This window comes from Canis lupus, chromosome 6, assembly GCF_048164855.1.
Source record: "Canis lupus baileyi chromosome 6, mCanLup2.hap1, whole genome shotgun sequence".
In the NCBI taxonomy this organism is placed as follows: Eukaryota; Metazoa; Chordata; class Mammalia; order Carnivora; family Canidae; genus Canis; species Canis lupus.
In genome coordinates this window covers 75,878,935-75,901,442 of record NC_132843.1, presented here as the reverse complement: position 1 = coordinate 75,901,442, position 22,508 = coordinate 75,878,935, and the positions used below count along the sequence as shown (strand labels likewise).

Below are 22,508 nucleotides of genomic sequence, written 5' to 3'. Positions count from 1 at the left end.
AGAATTGAATGAAACATTTTTGTTTTGTTTTCAGTTGACTCAAGGCTGGGAGGTGGTAGACAGTGAAGTTAATTGCTAATATAAAATCTTGGCATTCTTTGGGCATTTCATTTATCTTTGGTTGCTGTGGCTCTTATCTAAAAATATAAATGTGCTGCTTATATATTATACTTAATAAGAGCAATTTTTGGGACATGTTTCTCATCAGAACTTAGATTTCTTTTTATCACACTGATCATTTAAAAATGGTATTTTATGTGAAGGAGGCATGTGCTGTCCTGAACACCAACTTTTTTTTTTTTTTTTAATTCCAGTATACTTAACATACAGTGTTATATTAGTTTCAGATGTACAATATAGCAATTCAGCAATTCTGTATATATTCATTGATCATCACGAAAAATGTACTCTTAAATCTCTTCACCTATTTCACTCATCCCCCTGCCCACCTCTCTCGGGTAACTATCAGTTTATTCTCCGAAGAGTCTGTTTTTTTTTGTTTTTTGTTTTTTGTTTTTTCTTTTTAACACCAAATTTTTAATAAAATTTAGATATTTGGATTTAACTGAGATTAGTTGTTGAGTGTAAAATGTTCAGAGAATCCGTGTTCTTGCACAAGGTGTTTGGAACAAAAGCTAAGGTACCAAGAAAGGTAGGTTAATAGCACTGAGCATGATCAACAAAATATACATAGTATCTTTAAATGTGGTAAATGATAGACCTCTTTGAAGAAGAGTAGGAAGTGTTGATTTGTATCCAGTTTTTGTATTCTCATATGCTGGTTTATTGTTTCACTGATTTTGTTCAGTGATTCACTTATTGAATCAATGTATTCATTGTAGTCATTGAATTCTTCTATTCATGAGGTAATAGGAATCCTGCAAAGTGCTAGGATAGAAAGATAAACATGATCCTGTATAGAAAAAGAAATAAGGGAGCACCAGGATGGTTCTGTCAGTTAAGCATCCAACTCTTGATTTTGGCTCAGATCATGATCTCGGAATTGTGAGATCCAGCCCTGCGTCAGCTTGTCCCTCTCCCTCTGTTCTTCCCCTTGATCATGTGCACTATCTCTCAAATAAATAAATACTTAAAATCTTAAAAAAAAAAAAAGGAAATAAGAATTTAAACATATTGTAGGAATGGCTGGAAAATAGACTGAACTGCAGACTCACTTGCTCCTGAGATTCTGTAACTTTTCTCAACCCCTTTATACCTTGAAAATCATTCACTATCTCAGGAACTCTTGTTATATAAATTATAATATAAAACTATATTATTGTTTAAATAAATTATATAAATTGTAATAGAAATTCAATTGAGAAAAAAATGTATTAATTCACTTAAAAATAGTAATATACTCATGCTCACGTAAAAAGCAATTTGTGAAAAAGAGCTATTTTACAAAACAAATTAAAAAATATTAAAAGAGTGGCATGTTTTACATTTTTGTAAATCTCTAATGGCTTAATAGACAGTTGGATTATCATATCTGCTGCCATGTGTTATTTTGTTTGAAGTAAATGAAGAAAATCTAGCCTCTCTGTATACATAGTTGGTAAAAGGAGGAGTATTATGATAGCAGTCTTAGGTAATTGTGGATATTAGTCTTTGCTACTACACCAAAACAGTTTAATTACTAGTTTCTTAAAGGTAGTTGAAAGGTGCAATCTGAAACAAGATTAATGAAGTTTTCATACTCTGTTGTAGTATATTGGTCTTGTACTTGAATGGATTTTTTTTACCTACACATATTATAAAATGATGTATTGTCATTTGGAAAATATGGGTTCACTAAGTTATGCCAATTTTCTAAATGCTAGCACATTTCATAGTGCAGGATCAACAAATCACATTTGTTAATATTGCCTCTAGTTTCTCAGAAAGGAGTGTTGGAAAGCTGTCAAGATCACAAGGGTCAGATGCAAGTTTTCCCAAAAAAAGTTTTTTAAAGATTTAATTAGAAAGAGACAGAAAGAATGAGCAGTGGGGAGGGGCAGAGGGGGAGAGAGAGAGAAGTAAACTCCCTGCTGAACAGGAAGCTTAATGCAGGGCTCGATCCCAGGACCTGGAGATCATGACCTGAGCCAAAGGCAGATGCTTTACTGACTGAGCCAATCAGGTGCCCCAGCCTATTCTCCAAAATTTTTATACTAGCTTGAAAGCTCAAACTCATCGTTGTTGGAAATATTGTCATTTTTTCCCCTTGAAGTAACAGGTTTACTTCCTTTAATTTTTGTGAAAATATCTGCCAAATACTCAAGTCTCTAGTTGTGACTTGTCTTTCATTCTTTCAAGTAAAATGATATTTCATGGAGAAAATGGCTACTTCAGCTCACAAATCAGACTCATGAGTGCTTTTCTTTGAGATAACTGTTGTACTTTGGTATGCAGTAGAAGTGCTTCTTGTGTAGTTCCACTTCATCACAGCGAACATTAAAAAGGCCACATTCTGAAAGGTTGGAATTTAGTAAAATTAGTAATTTAACTCCTTTATCATTTTTTTTTCTTTCTGTTAATACATGGTGGTGAAGAGTACAATGACCATTGGTACATTTTAGTATCACTACCTTGTTTGGAGTTGAGGTGCCAGCACTTTTACCTACCATGCCTTGTATATGTCATTAGTGTAAATGTCAATGCAATGAAAAAGGCAAATAATGTTATGGTATTATTTTGAAAATAACTTTGGTCTTGTAAACCTTATGAAAGAACTTTGGGATTCCCTCACTGCCACCAGAGCCTATGGGCCTATCTATTGTACTGAATAATTATGGAACCAGAACCTGTAGGTTCCACTTTCTACAAGGGTTGGCTAATGGTGGATCTAGAATATGAAGCCTTGTATATCATTTTATGGAACCAGTACTTAGTCCTATGTGATAAAAAGCCATTGAAGTTTTTAAACAAGAGAGTGACACAGTTGGATTTCTTTTGCGGTAGGTCACTCTTACGGATGTATGGAGGCTGGATTTGTGGTGGATAAACTGAGGCAAGTAAATCAACCAGTTGGAAGGCTGTTAGAATTTAGGAAAAAGATGGTGAGGGCCTAACTAGGGAGTAGCATTAGTAATAAATAGCAGAAGATACTTATTTGAAAAGTACTTAAGTCTTTTGAGAGAATGGGAATAGTTATGTATGGATAATTCATATTTTAAAGGAATTCCTCTTTTCAGGTGGGTGGTTGATAAACCAGCCACTGAGAGAATACAGAAGATGGACTAAGTTTACGGAGGAAGATGAGTTGTTTGGTGTATATTGACTTTGAGATGCTTAATAGAAACTCAAACAGGAAATGTGATAGGTAAATCTAAGTCTAACTCTCAGGAGTGAAGTCTGACCTATGGATAAAGATTTATATGTGAACACATAAAAGTAGATTATCCAGGGAAAGAATGTGGAATGATGAAGGTTAGCACCCCCTCCGCCTACCCATTATTTTCTAATGTTTCTTCTTCCCTTTTGAACACTTTTAAATGGTGACTCTATTTCAGTATCCACTTCTCCACTTTCCATTCACTGTAACAAGCTGTTGTGTATGACTTCTGATTTTACTGTATCTCTTAAATCGCTGTCAGTATAAGTTCCTTTTTGCCACCTGCAATTGACATCTTTAAGTCCTTTACACATTGGGCATCTCAGCTTCATTTGGAACTGTTTATCATTCCTATCCTGAAGCTCTATACTCTAGCATCCCTGTGAGAAGGGAGAGCTGATCCATCTAGATCTTTGTAGATTTTATCTTTATCCTATGTTCACTGTGGGGCAATTAAATGAGCATATCTGTGTTCAAAACTTCACTCCATTCATAGTGTAGACCCAGATTTCTTAGCCACACCACTAAGACAGTTTGGGCCAAATAATTCTTAGTTGGAAAGGTGTCCTGTAAAGTGTAGGATGTTTATCAGTATTCCTGGCTTCTGTCCACCAGATGGCAGTAGCACCTACCCCGGGTTGTGAAAACCAAAAATGTCTTTAAGCATTGCTAACTGCCCCATGGAAGTCAAAATTGCCCCTAGTTGAGTACCCCTGCATCTATTTCTGTGCCTGCCCATGGTGACTCTGTATCTCTTTTTGAATTTACTATTGATATGAATGGAACAAGACAAACCAAGCATACTGGTTACAAATCTTTTGCTAGGTTTATCAGTGACACTCCCAAGTCACTAAATCTAGATTATATTTTTAAATGTCTGTTTTATCAAGTAGAAGTAAGTTTCTGGAAGACAGGACCTTGCATAGAGTTTTTGTAGCCACTTTATAAATGTTGAGTTGAATGAATTGAAAAGTATGAATGCCATTTGAAACCTTAGGCATACTATTGCTATTGAATATTGGTAACAATCTGCTAACCATTCCAGTAAGACTCAGTAGATATGTTAAGAGCAAAGTGTCTTACAGAATATTACAGCTGCATATATTTGAGTTAATTATTTTCCCATATACTCATCAGATATGAATTAGTTCCAAGGTGAGATGATGGGCTTTCCTAATAACCACAACTTAAATGCTAATCATTTTACAAATATCTTACTCCTCATAATGAAATTGCGATCTAGGATTTTTAATTCACAAACACAAATTCTTAGGTACTACATTTCACTGCCTGATAAGGCAGCTTTGAGTAATTTACAGCTTTTTATGTCTATTCATCTGTAATAAAAATAAAGGACTGGTATCTCATTCTTTTAAAATTTAGGTATAAAATTTAAGTTTGTAATATTTATTATTTGTGTTATTAAGTGAACCAGTTAGAGCAGTGTTACTTTTTTGATGAAGGCACATTTTGAGACTGCTGCAGTTTCTCTTCATTCGGCTCCAACATCTATTTTTTGAATTTAATTAAGGTATACTGTATGTCCATAAAAATTCATTCTTTGTAGTGTATTGTTCCACAAGTTTTTTCAGTTGCATGCAGTCATGTAATCATTACCACAGTCGAAATACAGTGTAGTTCCATCACCCCTAAATTTCTACCAGACCTTTTTGTTCAACTCCTTTTTTCTTTCTTCAACCCATCATTGATCTGTTTCTGTCCCTATAATTTTTCCTTTGATGTTTTTAATAGCAAGTAATAATAATACAGAAGGTCAATGATTTAAATTTTAAAACTAAGTTGTTTAAAGTTAGAAGTCTAAGGACCTCTTTTTATAGATTTGTTTGTTGAATGTAACTGGTGGAGGAAGAATCAGAGATAAAGTTGGTACTTTAAAAGTATTTCCACATTCCTTTGGAATTCTGTGCTTTATTACTGTGAGAACTATAAGTAACTTTAGTAAATAATCTTATAACCTTTTTTCATGATGTTAAATTTATATTGAAAACAACCTTTTTTATGTTTCTTAGATACAAAGCAACCTTTCATCAATGTGATGTTTGTAAGAAAATTTTTAAAGGCAAATCAAGTCTAGAAATGCATTTTCGGACTCATTCAGGTAAAAGTTAGTGGGTACTTTAATATCTTTATGTAATTGGGAGTAAAATATGGACATTTAAACCTTGTTCTTCTTGGTTAAATTGTTCTTGGTTAAATTTTCCCTTTACGATTTTTACTTATTATGTTAAAATTGGCATCATAAATGAGCAATATTCTGCCCATCAATTCTCTACAAGCTTCAATAGTTTTGAATATTGTGGAATTTGGGCAGATTTTTCTCCTTGGGAATTTACTCAACTTTTAGCTCTAATTTTCCCCTTTTCTGGATGTTTATGTTTGCTCTTTCTGTGTGTAATTCTCTACAGACATTCCTTTTTTTCTTTTTTCTGTTTTAAAATACCCAGATATGATTTGATCGTCTTGCTTATTACCAAGTTACCCTGTAAACTACCCTTTTCACATAGTGGGTTGTGACTTAGGAGAATTCCGATTGCTCCATGTTTTCACCAACACTTGATACTGTCTTTGTTTTAAGCCATTCTGATGGGTATGTAGCACTGTCTCCGAGTGGCTTTAATGTGCATCTCTCTGAAGGTAATGATACTGACACCTTCCCATGCACTCATTTGAATATCCTCTTTCTTGGAACACCTGATTCATTCTTCTGCTGCTTTTCTTAAACTGGATTGTCTGTCTTTTTCTAATTGATTTATAGGAGTTCTTTCTGTATTCTGGATATGAGTCCATTGCTGGATATCTAAATTGCAAATTTATTCTACTCTGTGGCTTTCTTCTTCACTGTAGTAATGATATCTCTCAGTGACTGAAGTTCTTGAATTTTATAGAAGGCATGTGTCAGGGTTTTTCTTTTTCCAGTTAGGTTCTTACTGTATCCTTTTGAAGAAATTTTTGCTTATTTCAAGGCTGTTAATATTTTTTTCTCTTACCTTTTAGATGTTTTAATTTAGATATTTAGATTATGAACCTTCTCTAAGTTACTTTTGTGTTCATTATTAGGCAAAGGTCAGAGTTCCTTTTTTACTTTTCTCTTTTTACATGTAGCTATCTAATTACCCTAGAACCATTTATTAGAAAGACCATCCTTTTTTTACAGCATTTTATTGGTGTATGTGTTTTAAATTAAGAGATCATATATATTGGTTTGTTGCTGGGCTCTGTTCAGTTCTTTCGTACTATATCCTTGTACCATTGCTATACATTTAAATTACTGTGACTTTTGACATCTAGTACTGTAGGTTATCCAGCTTTGTTCTTTTTTGATGTCTTTATTCTTGTTTATGTTTTTATATAAATTTGAAACATTAATTTCCAAACATAAACACCTGCTAGGAATGTTATTAGAATATCATTGAGTATATAACCAATTTTTCCCTAATTGATTATCTTTATAATATTGAATGAATCATCCAATCCATGGACAATCCCTACATTAACTTAAGTCCTTTTAATTGTTTCTCAAAGGTGTTACACTTTTGCGGGGTACCTGACTGGCTCATTCGGTGAGGCATGTGACTCTTGCATGAAGCCTACTTTTAAAAAAAAGTTATAGTTTTTTAGTGTAGATATCTTACACATTTTTATTACATTTATATCTAGATGTCTGATTTTTTTGTACAAAATTTTATAAACTGTATTTTTATTTGTATTTGTTTCTGATGTATAGAAATGCAGTTGAGTTCCCATGTTGACTTTATATCCAATGACTTTGCTAAGTTCTCATATTTTTATAGTTTAGCTCTTTTTGGATTTTCCAAGTATACAAACTGGCCATCTGTGAATAGTGACAATTTAATTTCTTCCTTTTTAAGTCCTTTTATTTCCCTGTTGGCCTTATTGCTTTGGTTGACATCACCAATAGTATATGAATAGAAATACTGATAGTGGCCATTTGTCTTATTCTCAATCTCCAGGGAAAAGCTTTCAGTATTTTATTATCAAGTATGATGTTTCTATATATTTTATAGGTTACTGTTTCTCAGTCAGATAAATTACCATCCATTCCTAATTTATTAAGAGTGTCATGAATAGATATTGAATTTAATCAAAATTTTTTCTGCATTTATTGAGGTGATCATATCTTTATCCTTTATTAATGAGATAAATTACATTAACTAATTTTTTAATATTAGATCTTTCATTCCTGAAATAAACACAAATTGATCATGTATTATCCAATTACTATATAGTTTAATTTGCTTATAATTTGTGTCTTTTTTTTTCTTTTTTGGTCTGTGTTGATTTAGATGTATTCCCTTTTTTTTTTTTTTTTTTTTTCCCCCTTGTAGTGTTCCTGACAGGTTTTTATTAAGACTGTGCTGGCCTCAAAAAATGATTTGGGAAATGACACATCATTTTTAAATGAAATGGAGGAGTTTATGTAAAGTTGGCATTATTTCCTTATTCATACTTGGAGGAATTCACTGATAAATCCCTCTGAATCTATTTTCTTTGGAGAATGACTTCAATGAAAGATTCTTTAATAGTTACAGAGCTGTCAAACCTTTTTTTCTTATTTTTAAATAACTCTAAAATATGAAGTCTATCAGCAGAATTCAAGGTATCATATATATATTTTAGTGACTATAGAATTTTTTTTTTATTTTTCCCTTGTTTATACATGTTTTTTATTTCACTTCTTTTTATCAAAAAATTTTTTGGCATTAATTTCTGTTTTTCCCTAGCTTTTCTACATCAATCCCTAACTTGTTAAATTTTAGCATTTCTTTTTTTTTCTTATTTTTTCTTGTATGTATTTTAAAGTTCTATGTTGCCCCCTAAACACTATTTTAATTAGATTCCACACTTTACTTTCTGGTTCATGTTTTTATTCCAATTCATTTACAATATTTTCTAATGTATATTCTTTATTCTCTGATTTATAGCTTATTTTTTAATTGCATTGCTCAATTCCTAAATATTAGTGTTTTCTAAGTATTTTTACATCGCTGATGTTGTGATATATGTTTTCTGTCTTTTTGCTTCTAATCTTTCTGTGGATCTGTATTTAAGATGGGTGTTTAGAACATCATTTTATTATCTCTTATGACAATCGCTTTTAATTAGGATGAGTTTAGTCATTAAAATTTTACATAATACTTATTTGGGTTTAAACCTGTCATGCTATTTGTCCCATCTGTTCCTTGATACTTTCTTTCCCTTGTCTTCACTTCCTTGTAATCATGGAGAATTTTTATTATACATTTTCCCCTCAGTTAGCTTGTTAATTGTATGTTCTTGCATTGTTCTTTAGTAGTCACCCTAAAGATTGCTGTGTATATTATATTCATAAATTATTAGAGTCTAAAGTTAATTCTTTATCAATTTCTAGACAATTCAAAGATTGTAAAACACCTTTATCTCACTTTTATGCATGTTATGTATTTTAATTCTACATATACTTTAAACCACATAAGACATTATATTTTGGTTCGGTTTAAATAATCCATATTATTTATTTTAAACCATGTATTTGTCCTTTACTGTTTGCTGCTTTCTGCACTTGCATTCTTCCACCTAGTATTTTTTCTTTCTTCATGAAGAACTCCTTTGGTGTGGATATCTGCAGGATAAGTAACCAGTTCTCTTAGGTTTTGATTATCTAAAATGTTTTTATTTTTCTTCATGGAGAATACTTTTTCTCACTATAGAATTTACTTTAGTAGTTAATTTTCTTTGAACATTCTAAGTATGTCATTTTTTCCTCTTTGAACTTTTGTTTTTGTTAAAAAGTATACTGTTATTGTTGCTCATTTAAAGGAAATGTCTCTTTAATTGTTTAATTGGCTGCTCTTTAAGATTTTTCTGTCTTTAATTTTTAGTAGTTTTATTTTGGTGTGTCCAGATGTGCTTTTTGCTATTTTTTTAAAAATTTTGTTTTGTTTTGTTTTGTTTTGGGTGTATATGTGTGTGTGTGTTTTTTAATGAGGTTTGTAGAACTTGTTGCATTTGTGACTTAAGATGTCTTTCTTTTGTTTAAGAAGATTCTTAGCTGGTTTTTCTTTCAAATACTGCTTTTGCTCTATGCTCTCTCCTTTTTCTGGTACTCCAATTTATGTATGTAAGATATCTTATTTTGTCTTTTATATATCTCATGCTCTTTCTGTATTTCTTTTTTTAATTTCATTTTTTAGAGGGAGAAAAAGCATGACACAGGTAGGAGGGGCAGAGGGAGATGGAGAGAGAAAATCTTAGGCAGGCTCCACACCCAGCCCAGAGCCCCATGCAAGGCTTGTTTTCATGATCCTGAGATCATGACCTGAGCTGAAATCAAGTTAGACACTTAACCAGCTGAGCCACCCAGGCACCCCTCTTTCTGTATTTTCAATCCTGTTTTTCTGGGTGCTTCCATATGGATAACTGCTATTGATCCGTTTACCATTGTACTAAGTATTTCTTTTGTGGTGTCAAATTTGCTATTAAATCCATCTACTGAATTACTCAATTTTATTTATCTGTTCCAGAATTTCCTTTTTCCCATAGATTCCAATTCTGTGGTGAAATTTTCTTTCTCTATGTTTTCTTGAACATATTAATCCTATTCATTTTAATATTCTAGTCTACATAATTTTTCTTCACCTTTAGGTGTATCTTTTATCTTTTTGTTACCCCTTCTTTTGGCACTTGGTCATTTGGTTCTGTTTCTTGATATGCTTGACAGTTGTGAATTGAACTTCAGATTTTGTGAATGAAAAATTGTAGAGGCTTTTCAAGTTGTATTCTTTCCCAGATATATTCAATTTTCTTGTCGCAGGTGCACAGACTGAGATGGCATTGATCTCTTTTGGTCTATTTCTACTCTACCTTTCTTCTGGTTCATCATGATTCTGGGGTCTCAACTGAAGTATGATGTTTGTACCAGAGTCTCCCCATTTTGGTGAAACTTAAACTCTAATCTTTGTCTCCCCAGTGCCCTTGGGATTGCTGCCATATATCTGTTTAACTGTTCAGTTTCCTAGCTTCTGGTTTCTAGCTATCTTATCCAGCAAATGTTCATCTTGGGTGTTGGCATATATAGGTATTTTTGTTCATTTCTCCGTTGTTCTTTCCTTTCCAGGCTCTTGACCCCTTAAACCCTTGTTAGTTCCAAACTCCAGCTTTTATCTTCCCATTCTAGTGGAATGTCATGAGGTCCTCAGCTGCCACTTGGACTCTGTTTCCCCATATATTCAATCTGAAAGTACATTGAGGAGAGAAAACACCTTTCTATCTACCTGTGTCTCCAGAATCTTGGCCTCTTACATCCTGACTGCCTTTTTGGTACTTCAATGCCTCAAAGGATTAGATTTTTTTTTTTTTTTTTTTTTTTTTAGTTTTTAAAGATCTTGTTTCTTCTCCCCTTCACTGGCAAGAGACATAGTGGGACATAAACTACTCCCATCAAGTCTGAATTCTCAATTTATATTCCAATATACTAATTTTTAATATCTAAACACAACTGATCCACTGGAAGACATTTTTTAATTCTAAAGGTTTTGTTTTTATTTATTTAGAGAGCATTCATGAGGGGAGGAGTAAAGGGAGAGGGGAGGAAAGCATCTCTAGCAGACTCTGTGCTGAGCACAGAGCCTAATGCAGGGCTTGATCTCATGATTCTGAGATGATGACTGAAGCCGAAATCAAGAATTGGACACTTAACTGACTGAGCCACTCACGTGTCCCAACAGTTTTTAATTCTAAAAACTCATAAGCTACTCTGATTTTAGCTGACAAATAGGTTATATTTCTTCGAGCATTGTTTTCTCTACTTCTACTCTTAAAAAATAGACTTTCTATATATATATATCTTGCAAGAAACCTTTCCTTTGTCTCCTTAGGCCTCTGATATTTGATCTTGAGATGCATCCAACTTGGATTAATTATTGTCAAATCGATAATTTTGCTACAGAAAGACTTGCTGTAGAAAGTATATTTCTTTAATATGTATTCCTCATTTCATTAAGTTCATAGTATTGAACCTTTTCACTGTGTATCTTTAAGCACTCTGGATTTGCTTTCTAAATATAATATCAATATTTCTTTGCGGATCTTGCTCTTTTTACAAACTTAAATTCATTTTTTTCTGTTGGAAAATATTTGTTTAAAATGATCATAGAAATTTCTTAAAGAAATATGCCTACTTGGGTCTCAGTTTCTTAAAAGTATTTGTGGGACACTGAAACTGATTGACTATGACTTTAAGTCATTATAAAAGCTTTTTTATGAATGTGCTTAAGAAATTATCATGGTTAGTACTGTGCCAAAGGAGAACGCTTAAAACCAATATTTTTATCTTTAAAAATAAATTCTGTGCTTGTTGGTGGTGTTAGTAATGCTCTGCTAGGGTTTTTATTTTAAAAAAAAATCTTTAAAAGCTTCAGGTGTGACTGGTTTGGTGCCAGGAATTACAGAAAGAATTTTATAGTTCTTGCATTTTGGAAGTGTAATTTTGTTTTTCAGAATGTTCTTTTATGACCTTTTTCATATTGTCCCTGATTCTAGGTATTTCAGGCGAAATCAAATTGTGGATACAGTGTGTTCTATACATGGTTGCAAATACTATCTTTTCAGGAATTTTAACTCTTAATATAATGTATTACTTCATGTCTTACTTCCTCTTTAGTGATATCAGTAATGATACAAGTCCAGAAACAAGTAGAAGTCTAATAGTACAGAAACCAGCAGTCCTGTCTGTATAAATTTTGTGTTATTGGGATTTGAAAGTTCCAGTGGTCTACAAAATAACAAACAATAATACTTAACAAATAATTAATTGTTTGATATTGGTGGCTCAACTTGAAGATGCAATTCTCTTAATTTTCTAGATTTGGCATTGTCGTAAATGGAGAGATGAAGAAAACAGTGCTACCAACAAACCCATGTAACAATTACTATAAAACCTTTTCATTTAGCTTTAAAAATAAGTGCCTCTGTGTCTGTTATACAGTTGTTTGTGTGGGCTTATTTGTTCTGTATTGCTGCCGTAACGGATCACCACAGCCTCTTAAACAGTATAATTGTGTATGATTTACAACTCTGTTAATGAGAGGTCTAAAATCTAGATGTTGGTATGGCTGCATTTCTTTCTGGCAGCTCTAGAGAAGAATCTGTTTCTTTCTCAATTGTCCTTTTGGTAGAACTCATTCTTTGAGCTGTAGGACCAAGACGCAAATTCTAGTTTAATTACTTCTTACAAGCTGAGTGTCTTTCTTTCACAACTTCTGGAGGCCACCACATTTCTTGGATCTTGGGTCCTGGCCCTTTTTTCCATTTTCAAAGCCAGCAATGCAGGGGTTGAGTTCTCATTGCATCTCTCTGAACTGTTCTTCTTCAGTAACCGGCCACTTTTGAAGACTCATGTGTTTAAATTGCGCCTACCTGGATAATCCAGTTAATCTCCCCATTTCAATTGTTAATCAGATCTGCACAGCCCCTGTTGCCATGGAAAATAAAGTATTTATAGCTTCCTAGAACGTGTACATTTTTGGGAAGCCATTATTCTGACTACTACTTTGGCTAACCTATGAATTTATAATGTTTAATGTTAAAAACAAAACTACAGTGTGAAAACCTGACTCACAAAGAAGTGAAAACTAGTCCAACTTCCTTGTTGTTTACCCTGATCAATTCTCCTTATGATGACCTCAGGCTAGACAGAAGTATCACTATTTCTTTTCTTTTTTTTCTTTTTTTTAAGATTTTTATTTATTTATTCATGAGAGACAGACACAGAGAGAGGCAGAGACATAGACAGAGAGAGAGGCAGGCGCCATGCAGGGCGCTTGGTGTGGGACTCGATCCCAGGACTCCAGGATCACGCCCTGGGCCAAAGGCAAGTGCTTAACCACTGAGCCACCCAGGCATCCCAAGTATCACTATTTCTTAGTCTGAATCTAAGAACCCAGTTAATCAAAGTTGCAGTTTTACATTTTATCCTTCTTGCGTGGGAGGAAATTAGATGTTTTGGTTTTACAACTTTTTTAGGGGCTGTAGTGGGAATAAAAGCAAGCAATAATAATCCTCTGGGTCCGTTTAGTATTTACACCAGGTACAGATCTGAGCACGACTTATTTTCATTCAATCCATTTACCAACTCCGAGGTAGGTACTATTGTTATTCCATATTTCTGGTGAAGAAACTACATTTGGAAACTATCTTGCTCCAAGTTTGAGTGGTAAGTGGTACAGCTAGAATTCAAACCGGATCTTTTTAATGTTCAAGCCCGTTTTCTTCACTGGCTTAATATACGGTCTCCCTTATGTGATAGCATGTAGTATCACTGCTATTATTACGTTCCTGTGAGTATTCGTGTGGAAAATTTGCTACTTTAAATCATTGTCTTACCAAGTGAGTGCATTTTACACTTAATTTCATTTTTATTCATACAGGTGAAAAACCATACAAGTGTCAAATTTGCAATCAATCTTTTAGAATTAAGAAAACTTTAACAAAACACCTGGTTATTCACTCTGATGCCCGACCTTTCAACTGTCAGCACTGTAATGCAACATTTAAGCGGAAAGACAAGCTGAAATACCACATTGACCATGTTCATGGCATAAAATCTCCTGATGATCCTCTCGGTACTTCTGAGGAAAAACTTGTATCCTTGCCAGTAGAATACTCATCTGATGATAAAATCTTTCAAACAGAAACAAAACAATATATGGACCAGCCCAAAGTTTATCAGGCAGAAGCCAAGACTATGTTACAGAACGTGTCTGCCGAAGTATGTGTTCCAGTAACGCTGGTTCCAGTTCAGATGCCTGACACTCAGAGTGATCTGGTGCGTCATACCACCACCCTCCCACCATCTTCTCACGACATCTTGTCGCCACAGCCACAATCAACTGATTATCCCCGAGCAGCTGATTTAGCTTTTCTGGAAAAGTATACTCTTACTCCTCAACCTGCAAATATAGTTCATCCAGTACGACCTGAGCAAATGCTAGATCCTAGAGAACAGTCTTATCTTGGAACATTACTAGGCCTCGATAATGCTACTGCTGTACAAAGTATTTCTAATAATGAGCATCATTCATGAGTAAATCTAAACATTCCACAGACTTTTTAGATGGTTATGTGCTAATGGTAGCCTAGACTGATGGCTTTTAAATTAGTAGGGCTGCTATTTTTTCATTTTCTCTTGTTTCTCCAGTCCTCAGAACCATTTCAAATCAAGAAAAATACGTATCTCTGTTTACTGAGCATACAAGTATCTATTTGGACACATTTTGAGGTATAATATTTGAAATGAACATTTTTGTGATTTTTAAAAATGACTTAGTGCTAATTTTTAATGGTTTCTCAAACTTTTCAAAATTACTAGCTGTTGACTTTATGGCTTTGTTTTTGGTTTTTTCCTTAACTATCAGTGGAAATTTTTATTCTTCTTTAGTTTCACTCCTCTTTTCTCCCTTCACCATCTTCTAAACAAGCCTAAGGACTATGTAGCCTTTAAGAAAGAATGTAAGAGTACGCCGATAATTGCAACTCTTCCTTATCCTAACTTATGATCCATTCAGCATTTTAAACAATCGAATTAGGAATTTAAATTTATAGGGAAGTCTTGGATATTTCTGTGTTGTTTTTTATGTGGCCATAATTTCAGGCTATTATTAATCCTTTGGTCTTTTGGCAAATTCAAAGCCAGAAAGCTAACTTTAATGTAAGATTAGCTTGTTAAATGAACCCTAGAATTGAAATAATTATCCAAATGATTGGTTTTTACCTATGCTTCAATAATTATGAATAAGAAATGCAAATTTTTATGTATAGGCATTAAATTATAGAAGTTGAAAATGTATTAAAAGCAAATTATGACAGTTTTAACTAGATAGCTTTCAAGGTAAGTTCATCTTTTTATATTTTGTCATTTAAGAAACATCAACAGTACATCATAGCATGTATTTTCATCTCACTAAAGGAGGGGCAATTATAACTAATCAATGAAATTTAACTAACAAGCTACTTTTGATCTCATTTACATTGGCTAACGAAATTCTGGGAAACAGAACCTAGATATTTCATATGTAATTGTTAGGAAAGGTGCCAAATTTTAAAACATAATGTTTACTTTAATTAAAGGGAACCACTACTTGTATACAGATTTACATGTACTCTAAGACCTTTAATTTTGTTTTTCACATAAGCCTAATGTCTGTAATTATCCTTGATTTTTATTTTTGTAGGAGACAAAAGTTGAGGACTTGGTGAAAAGAAATAGCAGTCAGAGCAAAAAAACCTCAGTGATAAAAATTAATCGAAAAAAAAGTCAAAATTATAAAATACCTTTAAAGATGTGCACTTTCCATATTTTCAAGTCAATTTAAACTTAAAACTAGGATAATGTTTCCTAGTAGAGCTGCTTGAAGGATTAGAATAGGCAGGGTTGATTTATTACTAGCATGTCATTTGTATGTAAACTACTGGAAAATAGCAATTTTAAGAGTTTTCTATTTCAGTTTTGTTTACACTCCTAATTGCTTTAAGCACTTTTTTTGTGTAAACTGTAAAGTCTGGCCCAGCCCTTGTGAAAAAAATCACAAATAAAATAATGAAGTTCTAATGAATGAAATTTAACCACTTAATAATGGGGAAACTTGTTTACTGAAGCACTTAAGAAATGAAGGTACTTTACAGGAAAATTCACCATACTAGTGGAAATAAAACAAAAGGAGAAAAAATGTTGAGATTGAGGCAGTTAACCAAAGTAGCTCATGTAAGTAACAAAACCAACCTGAGTTCACCTCAGTTATCAGGGTTTGGTTGTGATTAATCTAGGACCAGTAGAGATGATTAATGTATTCTTTTTAAAACATTCTTGCTTTTGTGTGGAAATGTTATATGAGGTACTTACATGATTGAACTTGACTATCTGAGGTACTATTAGTCTGTTAGTCTTTCAAAATGACTTGTAAAAATACAGATCTTTATGATTTTTATCATAAAGACCAAGATTTTAACTAAAAACCTTACTATAATGAAATGAAATAATACCTACAAGTATACCCTGCCTTACAGTAACAGAAACCATTGTAGAAGAGTTTGGACTTACAGAAAGGCAGATGGCACGTATGTGTCTGTGTACAGTATATTATATGCTTGGTAGCAAGAAAGAAATAGGGTGTTGCATTTTCACATTGAAAAGAATACTTTGCTTTTTGAAGGTATTTACTTTAGGATTCTTTTCATAATAATTCCCCTATAATTTGATTGTAGGTATTGGTTTACAGTATAAAACTTTTCTGGAATACATCTCTTATATAAAGTGAAATAGAATTATATTTAGTTATAATTGTAGATAAACTTGAATACTGGTTTACTCTCTTTTAAAATGCTTTCAGTTATCTCGTTTAACCTCATAAGCAGCTCTGAAAGAGAAAGGATGTACTATATTCCCATTTTAGAGAAAAAGAATCTGAGGTTAAGATAAAGGACTCAGTAAGCTCACATCGTTAATAAATGGCAGAGCTACTAATAGGGAAAGAAAGCTAGCATTAATAAATGCTTAACTATGTGCCAGGCACTACATTTTCTCATGTAATCTTAAGCAGTCTGGGAATTAGATAACATAATTCTTAGGAAGAACTGATCTCAGCGGGTGGACTAACATACACAAATCTGCTGCCTCTAATTTCCAAAATTAGAATATAGGAAATTTTAAAATTATGAAAACCTCATGGATTTGGGCAAACTGAATGTATATATGTTGTTGAAGTTGGCACAAAAAATATGAAATGAGGCCTACTCTTTTTCAGTTAACCTTTTGTAATATTTAATTTGGAGTATTTGGACAAATGTCCCATTAACTCTAAAATCCATTAATTTTGTATAACTATACTTAATTTTGAATCTTGCAACTAAGTTTAGCCTCATTCAGAATTTTTTATTTTATGAGCATAATTTATTGTTTTAAATTAATTTTTTAGCTATAGCAGTTAGCACTTAATATGTAAATTGAATAATTTATCAAGTGTAGAAATTTGTTAACCTAATCAGTTTTTACTTAAATGCACCAAAGATTTTTAGTAGGTATTAAAATAGTTTAAAAGAATTAAAATTCTTTGTTGTTTGAATAAATATTTGTCCAAAGAAGCACAGTTGAAGTCCTAGGATTATGGATTTAAAAAAAAAATCATTAGTTTGAATACTAAGATTGTTTGTGTTTATATGTATAAAAATAAAAACAGAAGAAAATACTCTGGGAATAGTCATACTGACAAACCAATTACAAGTAAGAATACTCAGTTTTCCTCAGTTTAATTAATTGAATGTTATCTTTAAGTGGACACTATTAAATGCTAAGTAATAAGCTTATTTTTTACACTACACTATTAAAATAATTTTGCCTTAGAATTTTTTTTTAAGACAAGTTGAAGTTATTTTTATAAGAAACCCCACCTATTTTTTGCAGCCTAAAATACCATTTAAGATGAGGGTTTGTTCTTCATGCCAGCAAGATTTAACCAACAATAGTAAAGGTAATGATCTTTGCATACTTTTAAGTAATTTAGTCATTTATTGCTGGGAGAAAAGGAGTAGCATAAATAGGGTTTTAAACTGGTGCTTTATTAAGTGACTTCCTTTTAAGCGACTGTAGGTCATGAAATAGGTACAGTAATAATTTTCTGTCAACTTTAAAAGTGTCAAGACATCTTTGCAGAGTGACTACAAACTGTTAAGGGCTAAAAAGTAAGTAAATATCATTCGTTGCTTTTTACTCTTTAATTGCAAACAAAAACACAAACTGGTATGTTTATAAGTTTGAGTTCTCTTCCTACAGATAATTTTTAACATATCATTGATGAAAAGTCAGATTTAGAGCATTAGCTCTTTGACAGTGTCCTTTTTATACCCAGTCTTTTCTGAATTGAATGCTTTGTGCCTTTTCAATGTGTTGTAGTTGCTTAAAATTGATTCTGCTGGCTAGATTGTACTGGTTAATAAATGATTTTGATTTTGTTGTTGTTGTTATGGGTTTTATGTTTGTGCTGCCTGCTGGACAGGCAACCCTTTTTTTAGATTACTTTATGGTTATTTAGGAAAATGGCACTAAGTACTAGTGTGAAAATTTGGTTTTGTTAAATCTCTTTTGTGGCCTTTATAGTTACTGTGAAGCCACTCCAGGGCCTGTCTCTAGATACTTATTAGAGGAATCTGACAAATAAAATCAAATGAGTAGTGTGTCTGCCTCACTGTCTCCTCCTCCCACCCATCCTCCCCTCCCTTTTTAAAAATAATTAGTTCCCATAACTACACAGCTCTACATTGAATGGCTTCTCATTTCAGTTTGCCTAAAACTGAACTAGAGGTGATGGTTTGAGATGAGTTTCTCATTAAGAGCAGCAACATCCCAAACAACATACAATTTGAGTTGATGAACTCAGGAAAAATTAGGACTTTTAAAGTCATATTTGGATTGTTCTAAGATTCAGTGCCAAATTTGAAGTGACTAAAAATGTATTCTTTAATAAGGAACAAGTAGCATTTCTAAAACTTTTTAAATACTATTATGATAAATGTTACTTGTGATTACAGTGAATAATGGATAATAGAGTAATTTTCTAAATAATTTCTAGGACCTATAGGCAATCCTTCCATAGATCCTCCCCCTTTTGCACATTCCTCTCAGTAAAATCTATAGTGTTCTTTTGGGATCAGCCCCTTGTTTCCTCTAATGTTATTTCAACTTAAAGATCCTTTTATCCTAGAATATTAGCATGCTTTCTGCTCTTCCCTTTGGAAGTAGCATTAATAAGATAGAAGTAATAGGATTAGGTTGTGTGGAAGATGAGAGAAAGAAGGTCTTGGTAGAGAGAGTGACTATGTTTTGTTTACTCTTCATGTTTCATTCACCTTGCTATGTATTGATTTTAAATCTATGACTATTGAAGAATCTCAAGACAATTTAAATTTAGCCTCTGCAGCCATTTATACAAAGAGAAAATAAGAATTATATTCCGAGAATAGAAGTTATACAAAGACGGACATATCTTTTTTTAAATTCTTAAGTAAAAAGTAATTTCAGTGCTTGCATTATTGTTGGAGAGTCTAAAACATTTCTTGAATGAAGAGCATGTATACTTCCCATTGTTATTTTGCCTCTTTGCTTGATATTCCTGCTTGCGTTAAAGTTGGACAGTGTACTGTGGTGTAATTACAAAATTTTTATTTCTTCCAACAATTGGACTTTTCTTATCCCTATAGATACAACTGTATTACAATAGATGAGTGTGGCTGCCAAAAAGAATGAGTACAGAGGTGAGCATTTAGCTGCTCTATGTTGTGTAGTAAGTGTTCTGATTAAGGGGATTCATGATGTACATTAAAGTGGAAATGCTTTTAAACTTAGCCTTCAGTCTCAAATCATAAGTTTTGTTTTTAATCATTAAAGGACACTTAAAAGCAATTACAAAGAAAAATCTAAAATATCAAAATTCATTATTTTGTCAACTGTGTGTGAAGTATCTTGTGTTACATAGATATTTTAGCTGTCTCATGTTTCATAAATACAAATGTCTTTATAGAAAAATTCAGTTCTCTGTGAAGACTAGGAAGTGTATTGTATATTGAACTAGTTCTTTGTGTTATTTTGATATTTAAAATAAATATAAACTTCTTTGGTCCTAATAAAGCATATCTAGGTTTTATTGAACACATTCGAAAGCATAAGAATGCAGAACATACTCTGCATGCCTCCTTAAAAATTCAATGCAAAGACCATAAACAGCTGGAACATCTGGCTTACCACACAGTTCCATCCATAAACCAGGCTTTTTCTTTCTTTATGAAACGGTCGGTCACAAGGAAATCCACAATTTTCCCAAGTTGTAGATTGAGAGAAAGGCTGGGAAATACAGATGATTTTGAGCAATGTGGGTCTTTGCAGGAACTGACCCCTGCCTGGCATAGTTGAAAATCTGCATAACTTTTGACTCCTCAAAAAGTTAACTAATAGCCAGCTGTTGAGCAGAAGCCTTACCAATAACATAAACAATGCATATTTTGCATGTTATATGTATTATATACTATATTCCTAAAGATACAGTAAGCTAAAGAAATAAAATGTTATTAAGAAAGTCATAAGAGGAAAATACATTTAGAGTACTGTAAAAAGTCCTGCAAGTGGACGGGTGCAGTTCAAACCCATGTTTTCCTAAGGTCACCTGCATTTGCAAAAATGTAACCGGGATGTAGGGAAACAAGCAATAATGCAATACTCTGGAACTATTAACAACTTTGGTATTCCCTCCCCCAGATTCTAAGGGATGAGGGGAAAGACCCATGTGGAGAGGGCACCTACCTGTTAGGCTATGTGTCACTTTTAATGATGAGATGTAGTCAGCCCAAGGTGGGAGAGGGGAAGAAGGACTAAGTACCCTCCCTTCCCTCTTCTCCCTTAGTGACCTCCCTCTTCGAAACAAACCAGAAGCCATAGAGTAAGAAAAGCTATTAATGTAGCATATACAGAATATCAGAATCCCACAGCAAAGAACAGTGTGGAAAATAGGGGAGTGGAAGTGGAGGGGCAAATAAAAAAATACCCAGGACAGTTCATTGTGCTTTAAAAAAAAAAAAGTGAGTTAATAGCATTTCTTCATGAAAAATTATGAAGGGAAAACATATAAACAAAATGTACTATCACCATGTTAAAAGACTTGAACCAAACACTTCAGTGACTTAAGCTTTAAGAGGGCTTATATTTGCAATGTCACATTGATGAATAACATTAACAATATGAAATAAGTGTACTTGAAAATCACTGTAATTCATATTAGCATTTTTTGCTTAAAAAGTTAGCAGTGTTCTTATTGTGCATCAATCCTAAAGGCTTCTTTAAAAAAAAAAAACTCAGTAAACAATTTTGCTTAAAAATTGGTAAGGTAACAAGATTCAACTTCAGGTTGTGTTGGGTGTCAGTGAGTCAGTGAATATGATTTAATATCTGCCCTTTCTCATTTTGTTTTCTACTCAGAGCCTTTGCTTTTTATATACTTTTGCATAGCCATACACACCTCCATACCTTATAGTTTAGTTTCTATCTTTAGAGGCAGGATGGTAGAGTGGATAAGAGCAGAGCAGGACTATAAATTACCTATGTATGTATCCTAGGTTTGCAACTTGCTGTCCTGTGTGCTGTACGGTAAATAACTGTAAAATAACAAGAGTAGCTATTCCACAGAGTTGAAATGAGAGTTGAGGTAAATGTGTAAAAGACTTTAAACAATCCCTGGCATCTCGTAAATAGTAATATGCAAGCCATAATCATCATTACATACCCACAATTAAAAAGCAAGAAGTTGTCAAGGGCAGTGGCTGTCAAAACCATTACTTAACGAATTATTGGGAATCTCGGTTTTCTTTTGTGTTTTGCTCCCAGGATCCCGAGGTAAGAAGAAACCCAGCCTGTCAAAGTACTGAGCCCTCGTAGGGTCAGCCACTGGAATCCTAAATAAGTAAAACTAAAAGTTGCTCTAATCCAGGCGCTCTTGGCAATCCTAAAAGTAGACAGAGCATCAATTCTAGAGCTGCAGAAGTCGGCCGCAACGCCTTAAGCCTAATAGAAACGCTATTTGGCGGGAGGTCTCCCGAGACGCCGGCAGCTCACTTGGCAGCTCACCTGGCACCCGCAGGGCTGCCCTCCCCGCCCCCCCCCCCCCGGGCTCGCCCCGCCCTCCCTCCCTCCCCAGAGCAAAAGGAGAGCTAATGACTATATAATTCAGGGCGGGGTATGTTAGATGAGAGCAATCATTTAAATTAATTAGCCTCCTTCGCGGTTTTACCTAAGGTTGGCCCGGGCACCCGCAATGATGGCTGCATTTACGGTGGAAATAAATGCTGTTGCTCTCTTCCCTTTACCTCAGCCTGTTTGCAAATAAGAAAAAGCGAATCTCTAGGCTGCAGCTCGGGCTTCGGGGTGGGGTCCGGTCCGGTCCCGCCCCGCCCCAGCCGAGCGAGCGAGGGCCCGTCTAACCGTTTAAATAAGGCGCCGGCGTCCCATTGGCTGGCGCCTGCTGCCCGCTGATTGGCCCCGCCGGAGGTGGGCGGTGCCCGAGCGCGCCCATTGGTGGAGGCGACGCGTTTAAACCGAGGTTGGGGCCGCGCGGGCCCCGCGCCGGTCTGTGGTTTGTGC

At 33.9% G+C, this 22,508-nt stretch overlaps 1 protein-coding gene and 1 long non-coding RNA gene across 5 annotated transcripts in view; one reads left to right on the top strand and one right to left on the bottom strand.

Annotated features, from left to right (window-relative positions):
- The window catches only part of ZBTB41 (zinc finger and BTB domain containing 41), a 43,656-nt gene extending 25,318 nt beyond the window's left edge, over nt 1–18,338 (top strand). For both annotated transcript variants that reach the window (XM_072831281.1, XM_072831282.1), the window contains exons 10-11: nt 5,347–5,435; nt 13,762–18,338. In XM_072831281.1, coding sequence (XP_072687382.1) covers nt 5,347–5,435; nt 13,762–14,417 — 745 coding nt within the window. In that variant the 3' untranslated portion in view covers nt 14,418–18,338. The remainder of the gene's footprint in view (nt 1–5,346; nt 5,436–13,761) is intronic.
- LOC140635947 (uncharacterized) lies at nt 54–22,355 on the bottom strand. 3 transcript variants are annotated; one of them, XR_012033296.1, is made up of 3 exons: nt 22,159–22,355; nt 20,124–20,222; nt 54–2,452 (listed from the first exon to the last, which is right to left on the bottom strand). It is a non-coding gene; the product is annotated as an uncharacterized lncRNA (long non-coding RNA). The 3 variants fall into 3 exon arrangements; XR_012033297.1 differs by lacking the exon at nt 54–2,452 and adding an exon at nt 6,843–8,957; XR_012033295.1 differs by lacking the exon at nt 54–2,452 and having other exon boundaries at nt 17,796–20,222.
- Nucleotides 22,356–22,508: the final 153 nt, after the last annotated feature.